At 44.3% G+C, this 22,207-nt stretch overlaps 1 protein-coding gene across 2 annotated transcripts in view; it reads left to right on the forward strand.

The window, feature by feature from the left end:
* The window catches only part of ATP2C2 (ATPase secretory pathway Ca2+ transporting 2), a 31,205-nt gene that overhangs the window by 2,425 nt on the left and 6,573 nt on the right, over positions 1-22,207 (forward strand). For both annotated transcript variants that reach the window (XM_064160040.1, XM_064160041.1), the window contains 17 exons: positions 6,110-6,220; positions 6,956-7,072; positions 8,795-8,884; positions 8,967-9,002; positions 9,652-9,713; positions 11,262-11,370; positions 11,451-11,600; positions 11,726-11,794; positions 12,593-12,668; positions 12,888-12,954; positions 14,118-14,242; positions 16,450-16,547; positions 17,256-17,357; positions 18,091-18,180; positions 19,502-19,603; positions 20,177-20,333; positions 21,683-21,853. In XM_064160040.1, the coding sequence (XP_064016110.1) occupies positions 6,110-6,220; positions 6,956-7,072; positions 8,795-8,884; positions 8,967-9,002; positions 9,652-9,713; positions 11,262-11,370; positions 11,451-11,600; positions 11,726-11,794; positions 12,593-12,668; positions 12,888-12,954; positions 14,118-14,242; positions 16,450-16,547; positions 17,256-17,357; positions 18,091-18,180; positions 19,502-19,603; positions 20,177-20,333; positions 21,683-21,853 (1,732 nt within the window). The remainder of the gene's footprint in view (positions 1-6,109; positions 6,221-6,955; positions 7,073-8,794; positions 8,885-8,966; positions 9,003-9,651; positions 9,714-11,261; positions 11,371-11,450; positions 11,601-11,725; positions 11,795-12,592; positions 12,669-12,887; positions 12,955-14,117; positions 14,243-16,449; positions 16,548-17,255; positions 17,358-18,090; positions 18,181-19,501; positions 19,604-20,176; positions 20,334-21,682; positions 21,854-22,207) is intronic.

Genomic DNA, 22,207 nt, shown 5'->3' on the forward strand with positions numbered 1-22,207 from the left:
CTGACATTCTGACAGAAGCATAGGGAGTAGGCAGCAATGACAGCAGGGACTTAGTAAATCAAGAGTGTATTCTCAGGTTCTGGTTTAGGCTGGTATTTCTGCTAGGAATGCTGTTTTGCTTCTTGAAAGCCACTGCAGAGCACTTTCAGTCTTATAGATCTCGAGTATTTTGGTCAGGGTTGCCCTGAGCTGTAGAAACGTGAGTTCAGGTGGCCTGGTGGGACTCAAGCCATGATAAATGCCCAAGCTGTGCGTTGTGAAGGAGAAGTCCCAGCAGAAGTAGCTGTGAAATGATGGCCAGCTCACAGGCTCTGCCAATGGTGCTATCTGGACAGGGCAGAACTTCAGCATCAAAGCACAAGCACAGCCTGTGTCTAGACTCTGCCTTGTGGGCTCTCAGGTCTTTTTGTGCAGTGTCCCGTTCAGAATCGCAGGGAATGTCTGTGCTGTGATCTGTGTTTTCTAAGAACTGTGTGTTCCTGTGGAAACCTGGAGAGCACCGAAGGGCTTTTCTTCTGAGCATCCAAGCGTGTGTGTGGGTGCACACACATGTACGAGCACTCATACCCGTGGGTGAGAAAAATCCACTTCCTTCATGGGTCACCTAACCTTTTCCCTTTGGTCCTGCACTTGGCCCATCCCCATAGCACGCAGTGGCCTCAGTTCATACAGTCCAGGGCAGCCTTCCTGAGCGACTGCAGCCCTCCACTCCCAATGATGGGTCTTGTAACATCATCCAGGGCAATCTTTTTGTCTTCACATCATGGGATGGCTTCCAGACTTCCATTTCCACACACAGTGCTACTGGGGAAAGAATTGATCAAGGACATCTACTGCCAGTCTGTGGGGACTGGCTGCTAAAGGGGCTTTTTCTCCTGCTAGCTTTAGAAAGAGCTGGCTCCTACCCCAGGCACATCCAGGTAACAGACTTTGGTGAATTAAGATCTTCAGAGTTTCTTTAGAGCTGCTAGGAGTTTTCCTTTGCAGTTTTTCCTTACAAATTCCCATTTTGGCCCTTCTCCCCACGCTCCAACATCTGATCCATCTAAGATTCTCAAGCCATGAGATGGAGTACAGGTACTTCCTAGCCCTGTCCTATGTTCAGGGCTAAACCATAATTCCATTTTGGACTGAGACTTTTTTCCATTTGGGGTTTCACACCAATGAACATTCATCTGCTGAAGAATTTCACTCCACATCCTTCTGGATATGCAGAACATCCTTATCAGAATAGTTTTACTATCATGCAAGTGCCTTTTTCTTTTAATATGCCCTCAACATAAACTGAGTAGTGCAGCTTTCCTTCCAGGGAAAGAAAGGGAGACTGTGGGATTGCCTTGGCACAGCCATGATGTAGAATTCACTTCACTACACTTGTGTGTCTTCAGCCCCTTACAGGTGTCAAGCCCAAATTCTCACTTTTAAAAAGCTTCCAGCAGGCAAGGAGTTAAATCCCTCACTGTCTCCTTCCAGCTCCCACAGGTTTCGGGGCTTAGGGCTGGGGCACCTTCCTCCCAGGAGACTTTATATAGGAAGTTGCATTAAAGTCTTAGTGTTGGGGGGGGTTCTGAGACATGGGTGGGACTGGTTTGGGTGGAGAGGAAGCCCCTTAGCTGGTATGATTTTTCAGCTGTGGAGCTGCAGTGGCTGGGTTTTCCTGCAGCAATGCCAATATTCTCTTGCAGCTCAAGGGGCTTTGCTTTAGATTAAAGGGTGGTGAAAGGTTTTTTTATTATTATTATTAAAAAGAGGGGAAATCAACCAGGTTTGAGCAGGAGCAAGAGAGCATTGTGGGGAAGAGGATGTGCATCTGGGGGCAATAAGCCCATGACTTGGGCACTGTTCACCCAGTCTGGGTCTACCCCCACATACACTCAACATCCAGGGAATAGTTTTAAAACAGTTTTCTGGAAAACCTTTGGCTTTTTGAACAATCAGAATGTCTACTCTAAGCCTTATTTCTGCAAGCTGGGAGAGCAGTTCAGGTAGAAAGTCTGAAAATCTGCAGTAGGTCTGAGACGGAGCAAGAAACTGTGCATGAGAAGTAGCAGTTAATGGGACATGGCTGAGGACTTGGGCAAGGAAGACCACTGAGGCAGCTCCTTGCTTGCAGAGCACTGGTTTGCTCTAGATTGGTTCCTTCATGCTGCCAGCAGCCCTGAAACACTGCTCCTCTGCCTGCGACATGCACCAGAATGAGCAGAGCAAAGAGCTTTTGAGGGAATGGTTCATTTGTTTCTTTTAGTAAAGATGAAGAACATAGAAGGAGTTTCTGCTTAATGTCTTAAAGGGCTTCTGGTTAGACTAAATAACCCAGCCCGCCTCTGACTGGCTCCTATAGATTGGCTTGTCCAAAGTCATCCAAGACAGGAGGAGAAGAACATGCAAAACTTGAGTAAAAGCAGAGGTGGGGGGAATTCTGAGAACTGATCTTTTGGGCTGCTTGCCAGACTATACAGAAAGAGCTCTGCAGAAAGCTCCACACCTTCTTCCTTCCCACACGGGCTGCTTGGCACAACAGTCGATGGATTGCTTGGGGATGAGGGATGTGGAGGCAGCAGTGCAGGTACCAGCAGCGCCAGGCAAGCTCTGAGCTGCGCTGGGACTGTTGCTCTGCTCAGCCTCCAGTATTTCCTGATCTTGCAAAGCAATATAAAAACTTCTTTTTAAATTAAACCCCTCAACTTTTTACTTTTTTTTTTCTCCTCACTTTTTTTTTCCTGTATGAAATTATATACTCTTGTGCCTGAGTTATGCCTTAAAGGTACAGGTTAAAAATGCAAATGGATGGTGTTGAGGGCTCAAATTTCCTTTGCAGTGGAAATAGAAAAGGAATTATTGCACAGCAAGAGTTGTGATGAGCTAAATACAGCTGTCAGACAGTCACAAGTTGTGTTACCCAGGGCTTAGGTTTGGAACCAGTCTTGTTTAATGTCTTTATCAATTATATGCATAAGGGTAACTTTGCAGATGACACCAAGCTGAGAGGGAGTGGTGATCTGATTGAAGGTAGAAAGGTTCTGCAGAGGGACCTGGCCAACAGCATCCTAGCCTTGATAAGGAGCAATGTTCCAGCAGGTTCAGGGCAATGAATGTCGCTCTGTGCTTGGCGCTGGTGAGGCCACACCTTGAGTACTGGGTTCAGTTTTGGGGCCCTCACTACAAGAAAGACAGTAATGTGCTGGAGTGTGTTCAAAGAAGGGCAATGAAAGTGGTGAAGGGTCTGGAGAACGGGTCTTATGAGGAGTGGATGAGGGAATTGAGGTTGTTCAGCATGAAGAAAAGGAGGCTGAAGTGACCTGGTCTCTTTTCCCTGGTAGCAAGAGGTAGGATGAAAGGAAATGGCCTCAAGTTGCACTAGTCGAGGTTTAGGTTGGGTGTTAGAAGAAAAACTTTCACTGAAAGAGTTATTAAACACTGGAACAGTCTGCCCATGGAGGTGGTCGAATTGCCATCCCTAGAGGTGCTTCAAAGATGCAGAGATGTGGTGTTGAGAGACGCAGTCTGGTGCCAGACTTGGCAGAGTTAGAGAATGGTTGGATTTCATGATCTGAAAGGCAATTCCCAACTCGAATGGCTCTGTGATTTTAAGAAGTTTTGTGAAGGGGTTTGCTCAGATCTCTGCCTGGTGCCTAGCAGATGTGTTGTGAGGTGCATCTGGAGTCTAAGGGGTCTCCACACCAGCAGCACATGGCAGAGGAGGAGGGAGATGGGGGTTCACTAGTGTATTTCCAGCTTGTGCATCTAGAGTTATCTGGTAGGAAAAGCTGTGCTGCATTCATCCAGGGGAAATCACTTACAGGTGTAAGCTAATCAGTGCAAATTAATTCATCCCAATGAAGCTGTTAATTTCACAGCAGCCCCTGGCTGTAAGGAGCTTGGAGCCGGCAGCAGTTCCATCAGTCTGGCTGTGCACAGCTCAAGCACATCCACATGCTTTTCTCATTCATTTCCTCCACACCTTTTTGAAGGTAAATATTAGTGATAAAGCTGGGTCCTGCCTTCTTTTGCCAGCTCTGGGCAACTGGAGGAATGTCACCTCTGTGCCTGGGTCTTCTTCTGCCCTCCAATTCCTTTAATTGCAGTAGAAAATCTCTTCAGGCAAGACTATACCTTAGAATCACAAAATGCAATGGGTTGGAAGAGACCTCTAAAGGTCATCTAGTCCAGCCCCCCTGCAGTAATCAGGAACATCTGCAACTACAGCAGGTTGTTCAGAGAACCATACACCCTGACCTGGAATGTGTCCAGGGATGGGGCCTCTGCCACCTGCCTGAGCAACCTGTTCTAGTGTTCCACCACCCTCACAGTAAAGAACTTCTCCTCAATACTTGCATGTGTCACCAGCAGCACACAAGAGCTCGTAGAAACTGTGTTAATTAAATCAGCACAGTAATGAACTCAAGGTATGTGTCTATGTATGACAGCTATGGTGTTTTCTTCCCAGTCAGTCCTTCCATCTCCTTAGATGTGTGGGTAGCTTTAAGGTTTGGCTGTCATCAAAGCTGCAAGGGACTGATGAATTTGCACAAGCAGGAATAAATCGGTTTCAAAGGTAGACGGATTTTTTCTGTCCCTTCTAGGGATGTCTGGTGAGGAAACATTGAAATAAAGGTGATGTCTGCTGGTAGTACACCCTGGAACAGAAAAGTGATCCTGCAGCTTCTTTGGGCAAATTATGGTGACCAGTGTAAGGGAAACAGAGTAGGAGGAAAAACCTCTTCTTGGGCAAGTTTCTAGGGTTGTGGAAAAGTCAGGTTGTGCCTAGGGCAAGTTGGTTTCTAAATGAGCACTGCACAGACCAAGGGATCACAGCAAACTCTTCTGTGTTTCTTCTGGGAGCAGGTCAGGATCTTGTGTGTTAGCAGCTGTCCCATGGGACAGAGACCAGAGATAAAAAGGAGGCTGCAACATGTAGAAATGGCCAAAGTTGTTTGTTTGTTTTTTTTTTAAGGAGCAGGGCTTAGAGATGCTTCTATCATCTGCTGTAAGCTCTCCAGAAGCTACAAAGCAGAATCCAATTTTTGTGTACCAGCATAGCAAAACAGCTGAAGAGATTCTCTTCATTCATCCTGAGCTTTGGATTGCAAAACATTGGATGTTCCTTAGACACCTCCTTGAATACTCATAGAAGGGCTCATTTTTCACACACCACTTCTGGCAGCTCTAAAGTCTTCCAAACCCTTGTTCAGGTGCTGGTGAGCCAGATCTAAGCTCCAGGTGTGGTACTGGGGAGACAGTGTCAAATTCCTCCTGCTTTGCAGAGCAAGAGCTGGCCATGGGTCTGAGCACCATGATCTCTCAGGATCTTTCTCTTAATGAGCACCCACCCTCCTGCTTCATAAATGAAGGTGAATGGAGCTTCCTGTCCCTTGGGAAGGGTGAGGTTTCTCCCTCTCCATGCAATAGTGGTCATGCTGCCTCTGTCCTGTGCCTGGCTGAGATTTTAGTAGATACTACTTCTCTGGGAAGAATGTTCTGGAAAAAGAGGTGAGGGATCTCAAAAGGAAAGAGAAGTGGGGCTGCTGAGTCATTTGGTGCAGCCTTGGGTTGCCTGGATGGAGCAAGAGGAGTTTTTTGCCCTGCTCAAAAGTCTTTGTAGAACTGCTTTGCAGGAAGCAGATGTGGAGATGAGATGAGAAAGCTGACTTTTGCTTTCTCCTATTGGCTCAAAGATCTTTCTATCTCACATTTTCTGTTCGTGCAATATGTTTTTAACAAGGGGGAAGGTTTTAACTTACTCTGAGCATTGAGCATAGGGTGAGCTGTGAGACACTGTCACAAAACGCTCATCTTGGGCATGATACCTGCAAGCAGCAAACCTGGCATACTTTTCTGACCACAGTCATGCAATTAGCTTCTCTTTTTGGTAACCCAGCTCCTAACAGCCTTTCTTCCATTGCAAGGATGTGCACCTGTTTTTGAGGCTATAATGAGGATTAATTAGTGAGTGGTATAAAGGATTGTGATTTAGAGAGTGAGCTAAGAGTGAAGTCACAACTGGCAAGGTGAGGGAAGGGTATGGGATTAAGGGAAGCAGCAAAGAGCTGATGAAATGTTTTTATTAACTGTGCTCCCACCTAACAATTGCTTTGTCTTGTTTACTTAGACCCATGAAGAGTGTGAGCTGAAAATTGTTGAGCAGGAGAAGGAGGTGACAGTTCTGCCCCCAAAAGAGGCATGTAAATGCCATAAGGAAGACTTGGCAAAAGCTTTAAGGGTAAGGGGTTTACAGGTGTTTGAACACAGCAGCATGGTCTGTGTCATCTGACTGTGGGAAGAGACCAAGCAGCAAAGTTTGCCTTAGGTTTCATGTGCAAACTCCTGGAGTGCCCAATTCCTTTGCCTTTATGTGGCATGAATCCTTGTGCTGGCTGTGCTGGAGGCTCAGCGTTGGGCATTTGTGCTTCATTTTGTCCTGGGGCTGGATTTCACTGGAGTGGGTGGCTCTGTGAGCTGCAGCTGAAAGAATTCCATTGTCCAGCCCGAAAAAGAAGCTCTCCAAAGCTGGCAGAGGAGCCCTGGGATGCTTTGCTAAGGATTATTAATTGCTAAATAATAAATCAGCAATGATCTGACCCTGGTTTTTGTTTTGTTTTGTAATCCAGGTGAAATAGATTTTATTCCTTCTTCATTTGTTCTCTTTGAATGTTGTCAGGGTAGTTTTATTTTTCCTTTAAATGCACAGTAAACCTAGAAATCAATACTTTACTGCTTTAGATCTCTTATTTGTCATCTATGATGAGATTTTTCACTTGTGGGAATGTGTGTGTTGGGTTTTTTTTTTAATGAACTTGTGCTTGCTTTATGGATTTCTGTGGTGGTAACGTTTTGTAGTTTCACAGATACCTAAACAGAAGATAGAGTCACTTTATTTTTATGGAGAGCTAAACTCTTTCTGTAACCCTTCAGCAATATGTGACATTGGATTTTTTTCATTTCAATTTCCCTCTAGGTTGATTTGCAAACTGGACTTTCTGAGCTTTCTGTGCTACAACGGAGGTCAAGACATGGCTGGAATGAATTTTCAGTAGAGAATACAGAACCCATGTGGAAGAAATATTTAGACCAGGTAAGGATTTTCTGCACAGATTCTCATTTCCTGCTAAAAACCCTCTGGCTGGGTTGGCCTGAATGTGTCTCTACATTGAAGTATTCAGAGTTTCTACATCCACAGATTCAGCCTTGGAACAGGCTGTGCCCTGGACACAAACTGTCCATTCCTTGGGGAAAGCTATTGTGAGTCTGAGATGTGAAGATAACACCTTAAAACAAAAATAAACCCTTTTATCTCCACGCAGCCCACAAATCAAAAGCCTAGATCCGTGACCTGATTTCTGCAGCATGTTTATTCCCTTTAAAGCAAGTGATAAAATCATGAAAGGTTTGAGAAAAAAACAACAGTAGCTGAAAGCCTTTCTGATTGCAGTTAACCCAGCGAAGGAAAACCCTAAACCTCCACAAAAGCAGAGGCAGTTGTAGAGCTGGGATGAGTGTTAGCATCTCTATCAGTAACAGATTCATACGTGGTGGCAGGTGCTGTGAAGAGCCACATTTTCAAGCCAGCTGCCTCAAAATGCCAGGTAGAAGATGGTGTTTGCGTTCTTCTTTTTCCCTAGATTACTTTTTCTTGAGCTTTGCTTTTGTTCTGATGGTTCTCATCAGTATTTATTGCATCTTCCACTTATTTTTACAGGTTTGAATGAAACAAGAAAAGTCTTCTTATTTTTTATTATTTCCAACTAGTAATTGGATTGATTTTCTTCTTGCTTAGCTGGGTCATGAAGATTTTACTTGCTTTGAAAGACTTTATTTCCTGGGTCATCTCTTTTTTCCTAGGTGATCAATAGTCTTTAAGCACTCTGTAATCATCACAAAGTGGTTTCAAAGATTCTTTTATCCCTAACAAAGTGAGATGGTGCTCTTTTTTTGCTCATCTTTAACAAGCTGTGTCTCTTATGCAGACACCAAACAAATTCTTTAGTGCATCTCTGATCTTTCTGCAATCTGTCACTATCTCTGGGATTGCTGCCTGCAGTCCCACAGCTCTGCACTTGAGCATTCTGCCTCAGCTCCTTAATGTGACTCCTTCAGGCTACTGCTTTCAGCCCAGTCTTTCTAAAGAGAAAGAAAGAGGACTTTCACCTCCGGCTTTAGTCAGGAAGTGATTTAAACCTTGGCTTTTTTTATCGTGCACCACCACACTCCTGCTACCCAAACAGGCAGCCTGTTCTTTACTTAATTCCCTTTCATCAATTCTTGCATTAACTAAACAGAACTGTCACTTGCTTAGGCAAGAGAAAGATTCTTCTGTGCTTAAAAGTGAAAAAAATGAGGATCTGATTCCTACAGCTCTGGGTCCAGTGCAGAGTTTAGCAGATTTATGAAGGAAAAATAAAGAGATTTTCTGGTTAATTGTAAGAAGACAAACAAGATTTTGTTTGTACCTTTCATGCTTCCAAGCAGCTTTCAGAATCAGCCCTGTGTTGAATGTGTGCAAAGGTGAGGCTGGCCTGTGCAAGCAGGGAAAAGGAGAGAAATTCCATGTCTTCTGGTGTGCCCTTGTCCTGCTGATCTCTGATGCTGTCCACCTCCTGTACAGGTGCAGAATTTAGTGTCAGCCTGACCAGAGATGCTGCACCGCTGTGTCCTGGCAGTGTGATGCTGCTGTCACAAGCAGGGAGGGTCCCTGCAGCAGAACCGCATGGCTGATCCTCTCTGAGGTCTGTGTCCAGCTCGGCTTCAGCAGCCCCATGTTTAATTTCATCTTGCAATTTGGCTTGGTTTTTTTCAGTTTAAAAATCCCCTCATTCTCCTGCTGTTGGCTTCTGCTTTGGTGAGTGTCATCACAAAAGAGTACGAGGACGCCGCCAGCATCACCATGGTAGGTGGTACCTCTCCAGAAACCCAACCCCTTGCTCTCTGAAGCTGTTGTGCCCACAGCAGTAATGCCTCTTTGTTTGCAGGCGGTGCTCATCGTGGTCACCGTGGCCTTCATCCAGGTGCGTCTGTGTCGTGGGCTTTTTGTGCAAGGGTGTAGCAGACTTAGATTATTCTATTTCACTCTTTTTCCAAAGAGGAAGGAGGGTAAAGCACTAATGCTCTTGCTGAACTGGAGATGAATACAGAAAGGTTGTATTTAAAGATGTGCAGGGAAAGATAAGGCATGCATGAGTCCTTAACACCTAATACAAACACAGGATACATGAGAGTTCCCCCAAAAACCTTTTCCTAAGCAACCCAAAAGCCATCAAACCCCTAGTGCTCATTTTCTCCCATCCCCCATTGTCTCCCAGTTAGGCCCCAAACAGACTAGATTTGCTGCAGCCCATGGCCTACCACAGGGCACTCCTACATAGTTGCCAGAGAAGGATCCCTCTGGAGAGCTGAAAGGCAGGGAGAAAAGAGAGCAAATCAACCTTGCTGCTTACTTCTAAAGTGTTTGCAAGATTATGGGCTTGATTAACATAATTACAGGGGTGACAAGCTCGGCTCTTGGGACAGATCTTGGTCTTTGTGGTTTTTTTTTTAGGGGGGCTGGGATAACCTGGAACCCCTCAAACCACAACATTCTGCCAGAGCTCATGGCCAGGGCTGTCATGAGCAAATCCCCTGATGTAACCTGGTTTCCTTTCCTTTCTCACTTAAAAGGAGTATCGCTCAGAGAAATCTCTGGAGGAACTGAACAAGCTGGTGCCCCCTGAATGCAACTGGTGAGGCATGCCTGCTTCAGCAGGGCTTAGCAAGGTTTGGGTTGTGAGGGCACAACCAACCCAAGAAGAAAATTGCTTTACAGTGCCATGCACATAATGAGAAGCTGCTCTATGGAGGGGTGGCACGATGGGTGGGTGCAGCTGTAAGGCAGAGTGAAAGGGGATGAAATAATTGGGTTTTTAAATTAGCTCTTGCTGTGAGAGATTAAATGCTGAAACAGGAAGGTCCCAAAAATGTCCTGATCCACACTCCACATAAAGATTCCTGCAGCTTCCTACCTGCTATAGATTCATAGAGTGGTTTGGATTGGAAGAGACCAGACCTTTAAAGGTCACCTAGTCCAACCCTCTGTAGTCATCAGGGACATCTGCAACCAGAGCAGGTTGCTGAGAGCCCCACCCAGCCTGACCTAGAATGATTCCACTGATGGGGCATCTACCACCTCTCTGGGAAACCTGGGCTAGTGTCTCGCCACCCTCCGTGCAAAAGCTTTCTCTCGTAGATCTAGTCTAAATCTCTCTTTTAGTTTTAAACCATCACTCCTTGTCCTCCAGGTCCTGCTAAGTAGTCTGTCTCTAGCTTACTTATTGGCCTCTTTAAGTCCTGAAAACCACAGGAAGGTCTTCCCAGAACCTTCTCCAGGCTGAACAACCCCACGTGTCTCAACCTCTCCTCACAGCAGAGGAGTCAGAGCCCTGAAGTTACTGACTCTTTGCAGGATAAACTTGACCTGCATAACTTTTTTTGGTTTTAGGATTTTTCTCCCCTGGCTTGAGAGCAGAGGTGCACATGGGCAGGGCCTCCTCACCAGTTGCTGGTCCTGAGCCCACCAGAAGGTTTGATGCAGATTGGCTGCATGTGAACACAGTCACAACACTGCCTGTGGAGCAGCTGCGAGGTGTATTGGATCCCAGTTCCCTGGCTGCCTTGATGCTTCTATCAGCACTTTAGAGCACAGGAAACACTTTTCCTATTTATGGCTTGGCAAATTAGTTTTGTCATGGCCAACACAAATAACCTGTGAGGCTCAGAGAAACTTCACACTGCAGAAGCTGCATGGGGTTTTCTTCTGGTCCAAAGTTCACCCAGGTTTGGATCTTACAGACACCACTCTTTGCTCCTTACTTATGATATGACACCATAAGCATCTATCCTATCCATCCAAGGCTGTACTTTTAATACACTAGGGAAATGTCAGCAGTAATTCTAGCTTTAAAAGAGCTTTTTTAGGTTAAAGTATCTGCATTTCATTATTGAATGCAAACCTGGTTACTCTTATCTACTGTATAAGTCCTGCTTAGATCACTTACTGCTGGAATGAAAGTTTTCTGTATTCCACTCATCTCTTTGTGAATTAAAACTGAGCCCAGACTGAACACAAAAATCGTCAGAGTGATGAGGAGAGATGATTATGTTCTTATTTACATTGGAAGCTCTTTGGGACAGGGAAGTTTTGCTTCCTTGCTACCCACATTCCTAAGGTTGAAGAAGAAATATAAACCTCACAGTCTGGTTTCCTTTCTTCTTTTTCCATTTGTCTCATGTAGCCTGAGGGAAGGAAAACTGCAGCACCTTCTAGCACGAGAGCTTGTGCCTGGAGATATCATATACCTGTCTGTAGGTGACAGAGTTCCTGCAGACCTCAGGCTGATAGAGGTAAATACAGCTACCTGTACAGGAGCCTCTTCTGGAAATTTCTTGCCTTACCAGTGCCAGAAACATGCCTTTTTAATTAGGTTACAGATCTGCTGGTGGACGAATCCAGTTTTACTGGAGAAGCTGAGCCTTGCAACAAGACTGACAGTGTCTTACTGGAAGCCAGAGATATCACTACGCTGAGCAATATTGTTTTCATGGGGACACTGGTGCGATATGGGAAGGGAAAAGTGAGTCCTGTCAGCCTTAGTCTTCCCCTCAACATTAATTACAGAATCTCTGCATTTTTTCTTTCTCATCACTTTTTTTTTGGGTTGTGTGTTTAGGGTTTTTTGTCTCCTCTCCTTCTTTTCAGGGCATAGTGATCGGGACAGGTGAAAAATCCCAGTTTGGAGAGGTGTTCAAAATGATGCAAGCTGAAGAGGTAAAAATGTCTCTGAGTCTTTCTGAAAGTAGTAGGATATTCGAGGTGAAAGTTTGTGAGGAGGAGCAGCTCCAAGAGCTCATGCACTGGATTCATTTCTGTTTCTGCTACAAACTGTCTGTGCCACTGAGGGGTACCAAAGTGCTGTAGCCAAAACCAAATAGGTTATGAGCAGGATTTAGGCTTCTAAATCCAGAGTTGTGATTCTCAGCTTGCGTCTAATGTGGCAGTTACCCAAACATTGCTTGTTCCCCACCCCCACTTTGCATCACATATATATAATTTTACTTCCTCACAAGCAAAAACTTCATGGGGCAGAACTCTGAGCAAAGACAAATGGGGAGTGACCAGTTAATTCTTGATCCATTAACATAAGAAATCTCAGGAAAACAAATAGGTGCTTCTGAATAACATGGGGGGGTCCAGATTTTATACCCTTCTGCCAGGGTTTGCATACACATTATTCAGTCAGGGACTCAATCTCTAAGGTTATTCTTCAGTTTAGCCCATATTCAATCTGTGCCTTTGCTTCCCAGATATAATTCAATATAATTCTTCTTTCTCCTGCTTTTATCCTGTCTTAACTGCACTGAGGCAGGGACACTTGCCCTGTGGGACAGTGCACCCAGCAGGTGCCCCTGTGGGTTTGGGGTAGGTAAACACTGAGGTGTATGAATCAGCTGTAGGGGCCACAGAAATGATAACCAGGGCAATGTGGCTTTGTTGTTTTGGGCTGACCAACACCATCTCCTCTCATATAACAAGTAAAGAAACCCAGATATTCTCTAATGTTTGCAGACTCCCAAAACACCTCTCCAGAAAAGCATGGACAGACTGGGGAAGCAACTCACCCTCTTCTCCTTTGGCATAATTGGTGAGTTGAACACAATGCTTGTGCTTGCCTGGTCAGCTCTGAAGGCCCTCTGTGCTCTGGGACCACTTCTGCCAAAAGTAGTCATTGAGTTACTTGGACTTAGAGTGTTCAAGCAGAGACATCTCAGAGAGACATTTGGGGAACTCATTGAACAGTTAGAGCAGGTTAAAGGTTTATGAACATCTGGGAGATTTTTCATCAGATGGTTTTCCCCTCCAGGTTTAATAATGCTCATTGGCTGGCTACAAGGGAAGCATCTCCTCAGCATGTTTACAATTGGAGTCAGGTGAGGACTGGGACACCTTCTTCTTTGATTTCTAATGAAACATCCCAGGGAATTCCCTGGTCACATCACAAAAGAGAACCTGAGCAAGACCCTTCACAAATATGTATTGTTCCCGTGCTGGTGAAATTAATGTGAGCTTTACAACACTGGAACAAAAGCAAAACAGCTTTGAAGGTTTATTTAGTTTTGGCTTAGAAATGGGTGAAAATCTTTGCTGCCATTTCCACCTCTAAATGTCCCTTCCTATCTGTACTACAAAATTAGTGGGAGTGTAGCAACAGCAAATATTACACTTTGCTCTTCATGCTGGATATATGTCTCAAGATAGGAATGCATACTTTATGCAGCATGAAAAAGCATGCTCAGCCTCCTAACCAAACATAATAAACCATGTGTCTTTACTAGGACCCATAAAACCTGTTGCTTGGTGTTGTCCTGATTCTAAAGTCAATCCTTTAAAGGAAAAAAAAAAATCTGTAGAAACAAGACCAAAATGATGGATGAGGAGACCACAGAGAAGCCAAACTGGCTCAGCACCCACCTTTCTGTCTACTGGGGCAGAGATGTGATGGCAGAGAAAAGTGGTTAGGTCTGAGTTTTGGAGAGCAGCTGCTGGTTTTGATATCTTGATGCATGCACCTGGAAGTGTTCAGAGTTACCCAAGGAATAGCTGAAGAACAGATACTGTGTCTGGATTTTTCTGGCATGTCAGGTGTTGCAGGCTTTGATGTTGCTCTGACTCAGTGTGTGTAGCATGGCGGCGTCTGAGGAGATGATTCTGTCCCACCATAGGTTGTACCTGCATGTAAGGGGGAAAATGAGCATCTGTGTATGGCCAGCAGCCAGGAGCTAATGTGTGAGCCAAGATGCCAAGAAATACTCAACTTCCATCCTTAGCAAGTTAAATAAATGAAATGAAATCCAACCTCTAAAGCCCTGCTTAGCCAGAAATTAATGTTCTCTGCCAATGTTTCTCTGTCAAAAAACATCCAGAGAAAGGTTGAAGAGTTCTGTTTAGAGTGGTTGTGTTTAGAGTGTGACTGGGGGTCCCAGCATGTACAAGCAGGAAAATTCACCCCGTGGAAATGTTCCCTTAGCATGTTTCAGTTGGTACTTGTGGTTTGACCCCTGTGTTGAAGCTGTTGTGTGTCTGCTGTCCTCAGCCTGGCAGTGGCTGCCATCCCAGAGGGCCTTCCCATCGTGGTCACTGTAACGCTGGTGCTGGGTGTTCTCCGGATGGCTAAGAAAAAGGTGATTGTGAAGAAGCTGCCCATAGTAGAAACCTTAGGTAAGGCTGCAAAAGGGTGACACAGCTTGGGCATCTCCCAGGCTTCAAAATCTGAACTGAGCAGCAGTGGCCTGGCCACGTGAGCCTTGCTCTGACTGAAAAACAAATACATTTGGAATATGCTTGTTGGACCAGAGCAACCTGCTCAGGCTTAGATACGCTTTCTACCCTGTGTTTCTCACCCCCTTTTCCTTATTTTAGTGATATTAGCACAGGCAGTTACTAGGAATGGTGCAACCCAACTATGGCCTTGGCCCGTGGGGAGCAGAGCCCCTGCTCTGTAGTTGTAAGTGCCTGCCCAGGCTGGAGGTTGGTTTCTCCTGTCTCCTCATTCTGCGGAACCATCCAGTGCAGTCCACTTCTTCAGCCTCTAGCTAAAAAAATCTCACAGCCCCTCATGTTGAGTCTGGTGGCATAAATAAAAGCATTTGTCCTTCTGTAGCCTGTGTGGCTATCTCCCAGATATCCAGAGTGCCATGGAAAACAGGGGCAGAGAGGACCTTGAGAAGGTGTCCAGCTTATCCTCCTAACTGCAGGGCAGAACGAAACGCAAGGAAATCATTCTTCTGCTTTCATCTATCTTTAAATTGGTCCTCTGTATTCCAGGCTTTGCAGCTCTGACCTTGGTGTAGTCTGGCCATTGTATGAGGGAGAAGATATGTTCTGCATTTAGTACCACTCATTAAAAAGTACAGTAAATGCCAAACCTGGCCTGTGCAGCTGCAAATATCTGCTGCACAGACAGATCCTTCAGCTGAAATCTCTTCTTTGGTAATGCTGCTATTGTTTGAGCTGCCCTTGTTTGTTCTGCAGCTAAGTAATCTTATCACCCTTATTTTATTATATCTGCCCTGACCCAGGACATCTGAAACGGCTTTATCTCATGGAGAATTCTGCTCTGGTAGGGCTGTGCCCAAACAGGCGTAACTGCCAGGTGCCCGAGTGCTCTGCGAGGCAGTCTAAGCACAGCAAAAACTGCCCTCTCCTGTGCATTAGCTGGGCCATGCCTCCTAAACTCCTGGAAAGGAGAAAAACAGCACTTCTTTTTCTATTTTGGTTCTTTAATTGTCAGTAACCAAAAATAACCAAGGTGATGGCTAGGCTTGGTGATCATCCTTCAGAAGGAATTAATTTAGTCACACTCCTATATGTTTTGTTAGCTCCAGGCTTTTACCTGGTGGTCATAATGCTCATAAGGTCTGTGCCTAAGCTGCGTGGAAATCTCCAGAGAGAGGGAAGATGGAATGGAGCTGGCATCTGATTCTTTGTTGCACTCAAGTAATTTTTGCCCTCTTTAGGAGCAGAAACCACTGAACGTGCTGACTCTGCTAACGGACTGCACTGTGGTGTAAATGAGCCTTGCAAGAAATGTGCTTCAGTGCAGCAGGATTGCCACAGAGCAGAGCATGTGTTGGGTCGTTTCTGCTCTTAGTTCTGAATGTTTAAGTTTGGGTTGTTTGGCTTTTTTGGTGAGTCTTTACCATGGGTTTGCCCTCACAGTCCCTCTGTGGGGCTGGGAAGGGCTGTTACTCCTGATTTAGAGAAGCAAGGGTTAAATGGCCCATCTGAGGAAGCATGTGGTGGAGTGGGAATTTGATAGGTCCTTTTGGAATACAACAGCTGTTCTGTTGTGTGATAGCAGCTCAGGAGCATGGATCAGCTTCCTGGAGATCTGTGCACTCTCTAACTGCCTGCCATATGATCCTCCAGACACTGTGGCCCTCCTCATAGACTCATAGAATTATCTCAACTGGAAAGACCTCTGGGATCATCAGGTCCAACCATGAACTCAGCACCACCATACCCACTAAAAAAACATGTCCCAGAGTGTCATGTCTATGTGGTTTTAAACACCTCTGGGGGTGGCAGCTCTGCCACCTCCCTGGACAGCCTGTTTCAACCCCTGACCACTCTTTCAGTAAAGGAATTTTCCCTAGTATCCAATCTAAATGTCCTGTGGTACAACTTGATGTCTCCAGCCATATCTCACATCCAAATTACATGCACAATATCCTTATGTGCACTCAAATCCCTTCCTTACAACACCCTGTTAGGAAATTCATCTATTTTTTGGTATTTTCTCCCTTTTCTCACTGATTTGGTTTGAGGACTGTTAGAGAAACATGTTCTTCCTCTTCTGGAGCCCTGGATCTCGTTTTTGAGGTGTATTATTTGCTAGTTTTGATAAGCCATTTTTCCCACATCAGGTTGCTGCAACGTCATCTGCTCAGATAAGACAGGCACTCTGACAGCCAACGAGATGACGGTGACTCGTCTGGTGACCTCGGATGGGTTCCAGGCAGAGGTATGACCAAGGTGGTAATATGGACCTTCCTGTTTAAGCTCAAATGGGTTGATTTGCTTTTAGTTCAGTTTGGCCCAGATGAAGGGTGCTGAGTCAGTCCCAGGTCAAGCAGTTTCTTGCAAATGGCCGTTTATGGTGAAGAACAGGGACTTCTGCAATGCTGGATGCTGGCAGAGTTGGGGGGACTGGCTGTACAAAAGTTGCTGAGTTGTGACAAAGATGTTCATTGACACCAGTTGCTCCTCTCTGCAATTATTGTATATACTGAAACCTGGCACTGACCCTTGAGGGGCCATCTTCTGTGGGAATATTTGTTACAGGAGTGACCTCCTTTTTCTGCTTGGTTCATTTAACTGTATGCAAAGTGGGTTAAGAAGGCAGATGTGCAGAATGTTAGGCAGCGAAGAGACAAGCCAGTCATCAGTAGGCTAAAACCACTGAGCACACTGTTCATGAAGGGCTGGATCTCTCAACTGAGCTGAAAGAGACTTCTGACCTGGTGGTGAAGAAGTTCTGTGTGAGACAAGCTGGTTCTTTTTGTTCCTATGTAGCTATCACAGTGTTAACGCCTTCACTGCCAGCCTTTCCTGTAAGTGTTGCTTTGAGCTACAAAGATGACCCCCAGCACACCTTAAAAATCAGAAACTGGCTGAAGTGCAGCTTGCCTGGCAATAGGAAAACTACTCTTTCTCCCTCTCCTTTCCTCAGGTCAGTGGGGTGGGTTACAATGGAAATGGAAATGTTTATCTTCTGCCATCAAAGGAGGTTCTTAAAGAGTTCTCTAACATCTCAGTTGGGAAACTAGTGGAGGTAAGTGTAAATTATGAACCCACTGGTCCTATTTACAGCAATTTTCATTTGCACAGATCACTTTGGGTAATGAGTGGGGGAAAAGAAGCCACTTTTGTAATCCTAAAACAAACATCTTGCTGGAATTCTGAGTATCTGTGATGCAGCACCTGAAAGTTACAGGTGAAAAGTAGCAATCATAAGGTGTGGAGGGAGAGAGCAGAGTCATCAGTTTGAATGTTAATGACATTTGGCAAAAGAAATACAGTTCTGGCAGAAGAGAGACTGATTACTTTTGCCATGTTCAGGTTTTTCATGTGCATAGATTTATCTATCTACCCAATCAATTTATAAACATACTGTGCTGTTCTCTGGGGTTTGTTTTAGCGTTAAATAACACCTTGCACATTCAACTGTAGACTAAAGTGGAGTGTTTGGTAGTGAAATTATCTGAGCTGGAATCTCAAATCGAATTAGTTTTGATTTTACCCATACTCTGTGTTAGAAGCCATAATAGGAGGGACCAGGTTTTCATTCTCATTATTTATCAAGCTCATTAGATTATATAGAATGCTTTACTTGATGCAGATGATGAAGAACTGATCTCAAGAGATGCTGCTATGGGGAACAGTACATCTTTTGGCATAGGACTGCTGTCATTCTCCAGTCTTTCATTATTTCCTTTAAAGAGATAAGAAAGGTATGGCTTTGTAATGGGGAAAAATGAAGCATGTAATTCTGTCCCTTTCTCCAGGCTGGCTGTGTGGTCAATAATGCCATCATCAGGAAAAACAGTGTGATAGGACAGCCCACTGAAGGAGCTCTCATTGCTCTTGCAATGAAGGTGAGATGGTTAAGACCTAAAATTTTCCCCAAATCAAAAAAGTAAAACCAGATAGAATTGTCAGATCTGACAACAGTGATCAGAGTTCTTTAAAGTCCCCAAGCTGGTTTTAATCTTTCTTTTTATCCCCAAGGTCATAGATGTACTCCTCCCCCATGTAGGTCTCCTGGCATGGAAAAACACCTTTCCTGAGCTTCTGTGCTAGCAGCAATAATTGTTTTGATTGGTTGATCCCTGCAATTAAGATGCATAATGGAATTATTTTGGGCTCAGACCAGACTGCACATGCCAATTTAAGAGTTCAGGGGCAACACAAGAGTGAAAAATGAGCAGAAACAGAGGGTCACCCTTGATTTGTGTCATCTGCTAGCTTTTGCTTTTTCCTAGTCATGATTATGTAAAGCAAGACTTCTTAATGAATGTTGCATCCATGCTCATAGGCAGGGGGCTGTAAAATGCTTCAAGGTATCATCTAATCAGCATTATGCAGCCTGTGGTCCACAGACCTCAGGTGGGCTGTAAAGCACAGAAGGTGCCTGGTGAAATGATGCATCTACAAACATCTGTTCTGACCTCCTATTTCTCAAGCCTGTAACTTTGTGTTTCTTTAAAACAATGACATCTCTTTTCCTTAAATGCTAAACTAAATCTTCCTTTTGCTCTGCCATTCTGTAGCAAGGCAACAGCAGAATAGAGGGGAGGATGCCTCTTCTATTTTAATTTCTGAGTTTGGTGGGAGCTGGGAGACAGAGAGACTGGAGGCTACTTCTGACCCCTACCCCTTCACCTAGAGCAGCTGTGTGCCCGCCTAAAGCAGGCACATATCCATTTGGACTGTTGTACTTCCTAGCTGAAGAGTCTTCTTGTGGTGAATTGCTTCTTGAGTTCAATTCACAATGAAATGATTTGAAACCACACCCATGAGTGACCAGTCTGTAGTTTGCAATTTTCCTTTTGTTTTTTAACAAGTAAGATGGGAGGGAGCAAAACTAAAATAGGGGACCTTGAGCTTGGCCTGGGAGAAATCTGCCTTGCCCAAAACTTTGTTGCAGCTGTAGGGAAGGGACTTGAGCCTCTTGTGACCCTAACCCCCAAGACAGCAGCTCCCCAGTTTTTGCAGATGCCAACAGAGATCAAGCTTCAAACTCCAATTTATTTTACTCCAAAAGGAAAAGATGGGTTTGAAGTATGGATTTTACTCTCCCACACTTTCTCTTGGGCTCTGTGGTATAAGACTGCTAGGAAGTACCTAGACAACAGTGAGTGAATGTAATATGGAAACATACACCAGCTTTGCATTGTTCTTTTTGCTTTATTTTAGATGGATTTAGCTGACATAAAAGACATTTATGTAAGGAAGAAGGAAATCCCATTTAGCTCTGAACAGAAGTGGATGGCTGTGAAATGCATGCTGAAAACTCAGGTAAAGCAAATAGTGGTGTTGGCTGGTTTCGTGTTTCTAATTGTGCTCCTCAACAATGGGCATGAAATGGTATCTCTTTAGCAAATACTGCTCTCAGACGTTAACCATGTCAGGAGAAAACAGAACAAACCTCAACGTTCCCAGCTTGGGTGTAATTGCAGTTTGTAAAGCTGTGTTTGCATGGGAGAAGATAATGCTTTTCATATAGTAGTTTGAACAGAAACACAAAAGGTTTGCAAAGATAACTGAGAGGGGAAGAAAGAGTCAATGTTTGGGGGGAAATGTTGGCCTGTTTTCCCTTGGAGGGTTAAAGAGCTGACACTGTGCTCCCATTTTAAAACTCACCAACCTTTTCATTACCATTCTCATTCTGTCTGAACTGAAAAATGGCTACAGGAAAAATATCACACCTTGTAAATAATATATGCATCTGGGCATTTTACACAACAGGTAAGAGAGCAAACAAGAGATCTTTTTTTTTACCTAGCATGCCAAGCCTTGTGCATGAGCAGTGCTTTTAAAACATGCTCTTTTCTCTTTGTTTGATCAAGTATATATCTCCTTACTTTAAAGGATCAGGAGGATATTTACTTCATGAAAGGAGCGTTTGAAGAGGTCATTCAGTACTGCACTCTGTATAACAGCAGTGGAATCTCGTTGTCCATCACACCCCAGCAGAAAGCCTTCTACCAGCAGGAAGAGAAACGAATGGGCTCTTCAGGTCTACGGGGTCAGTCGTTACTGTCTGTTGCCTTAAGCTTACAGGTTTTCATGCCCTAGCACTATCCTGCTGTGTTTTGGTGAGGATGGACAGAGGCTTAGTCTTTGGCATCACTTATGTGATCTCTTCCCACACCTTGGGCCTGCTGTCTGTTTCCTTTGCACATATCCTTTTATTCGAGTTTAAATTTTTGAGATCAAAGGGAGCTACAAAAGGCACTGGAAGTGGTGGATGTCTTTCTCCTGTGGAGACTTGTGATTGCCTGGGATGTGGTCTGAGTACAGTTGGAAGGGATTTCTGCTGAACCCAATCTAGCTGCTTCTTTACCAAGCTTTCCTTTTGGAGAAGGCTGTTCCAAGAGCAGTGAAAAGCAACTTTGAAAGAGATTCCAAACATGAATCTGGGCACCAAGAATTTTTCTACCTGAGGCTTGATTTGATTTATTATTTGGATCAAACCTAACAATCTCCTTTTGATCCTGATGGCCTGTCAGTGAGCAGCCCACGGAAGTTTTTATACACACCATTGGCTTCATCCCTAGAAACATCCCTATAGACATAACTTAGGCTTTCATGCAGTAACAAAGACCCCATCTTTGTTCTGCTCATAAGCAGAAGAGAACAAGTCTCAGCAGCCAGGTTTGAAAGATGGTGTAACTAATGCATGTATTCTCCAGCCCTGTCTTGTGGTTAGTAACTCATGTACTGAGCTTGCATTACAATATCTGAGTCATCTGCTGTTGTGAACGGCAAATTACTGCTCTGAAGACAAGTGATTAGCTCAGGCAGCTGCTGCAAGCTTGTGATTCCATTATCAAAGCAACACTGACATGAACCTCTGGCAAAACATACTTGACTGATTTAAGAATGATTGAATTATATGCTTAGGTACTGAGAACCAGAAACAAAATGATCAGAGCCTTGATGTTTACAAGATGAAAGTTTCACTGGTTTAACTGAATTTACATTTCACATTGTTAGATGTAAGATAGAGTTTATGTTTTTACAGAAGCACTCTTTGTTAGCATATTAGTTCAGTGATGTCTGGTCAAATATCTGCCTTTAGGGAAAACTTGGTAGACTGCTTTAAATTAGAAGGGAATAAATCCTCAGGGAAACTTGTGGAATGAAGATGCTCAGATTCAGACAAACTGGTGTTATTGGAGTGGGAAAAATGTTTGTACTAGCTCTGAATATAATGACTAAAGGTCTGGTTTTAATGACACTTGTTTTCTGCTGGAAAACTGGCAATTTAATATCTCCTGTAAATGTGTTTTGTTGTGTTTTTTTTTAATGTACAGAAATGTACTATTGCTAATTTAGTCTTGTCTTTTCCCCTTCCCACTCCTCTATTTCTAGTACTTGCTTTGGCTTCGGGTCCAGAACTTGGCAAACTAACCTTTTTAGGTCTGGTGGGGATAATTGATCCCCCAAGGGCTGGAGTGAGAGAAGCTGTTCAGGTCCTTCTTGAGTCTGGTGTGTCAGTGAAGATGATTACTGGAGACGCCCTGGAAACTGCTGTGGCCATAGGTAGCAAATTTACCTTCTTTCCTGCAAGTCTATATTACGTCTATAAGATCATTCAAATGCTCCATAATAATATCATTATTATTATTGTGTGCTAGCAGAAGTTTTAAATACTACTGAGTTCCTGCTTTTCCATTAAAACAAATCATATTTAATGCCATCTGGAATACTGTGTACAATTCTAGAGCCCCCAACACAGGAAGGGCATCAAACTGTTAGAGCGAGTACAGAGGAGGGCCACAAAGATACTCGGAGGGCTGGAGCAGCTATGCTATGAGGACAGGCTACAAGAGTTGGGGCTTTTCAGCCTGGAGAAGCAAAGGCTTTGAGGAGACCTTGTAGTAGCCTTCCAGCATC

This window comes from Pogoniulus pusillus, chromosome 20 (genome assembly GCF_015220805.1).
Source record: "Pogoniulus pusillus isolate bPogPus1 chromosome 20, bPogPus1.pri, whole genome shotgun sequence".
Lineage (NCBI taxonomy): Eukaryota > Metazoa > Chordata > Aves > Piciformes > Lybiidae > Pogoniulus > Pogoniulus pusillus.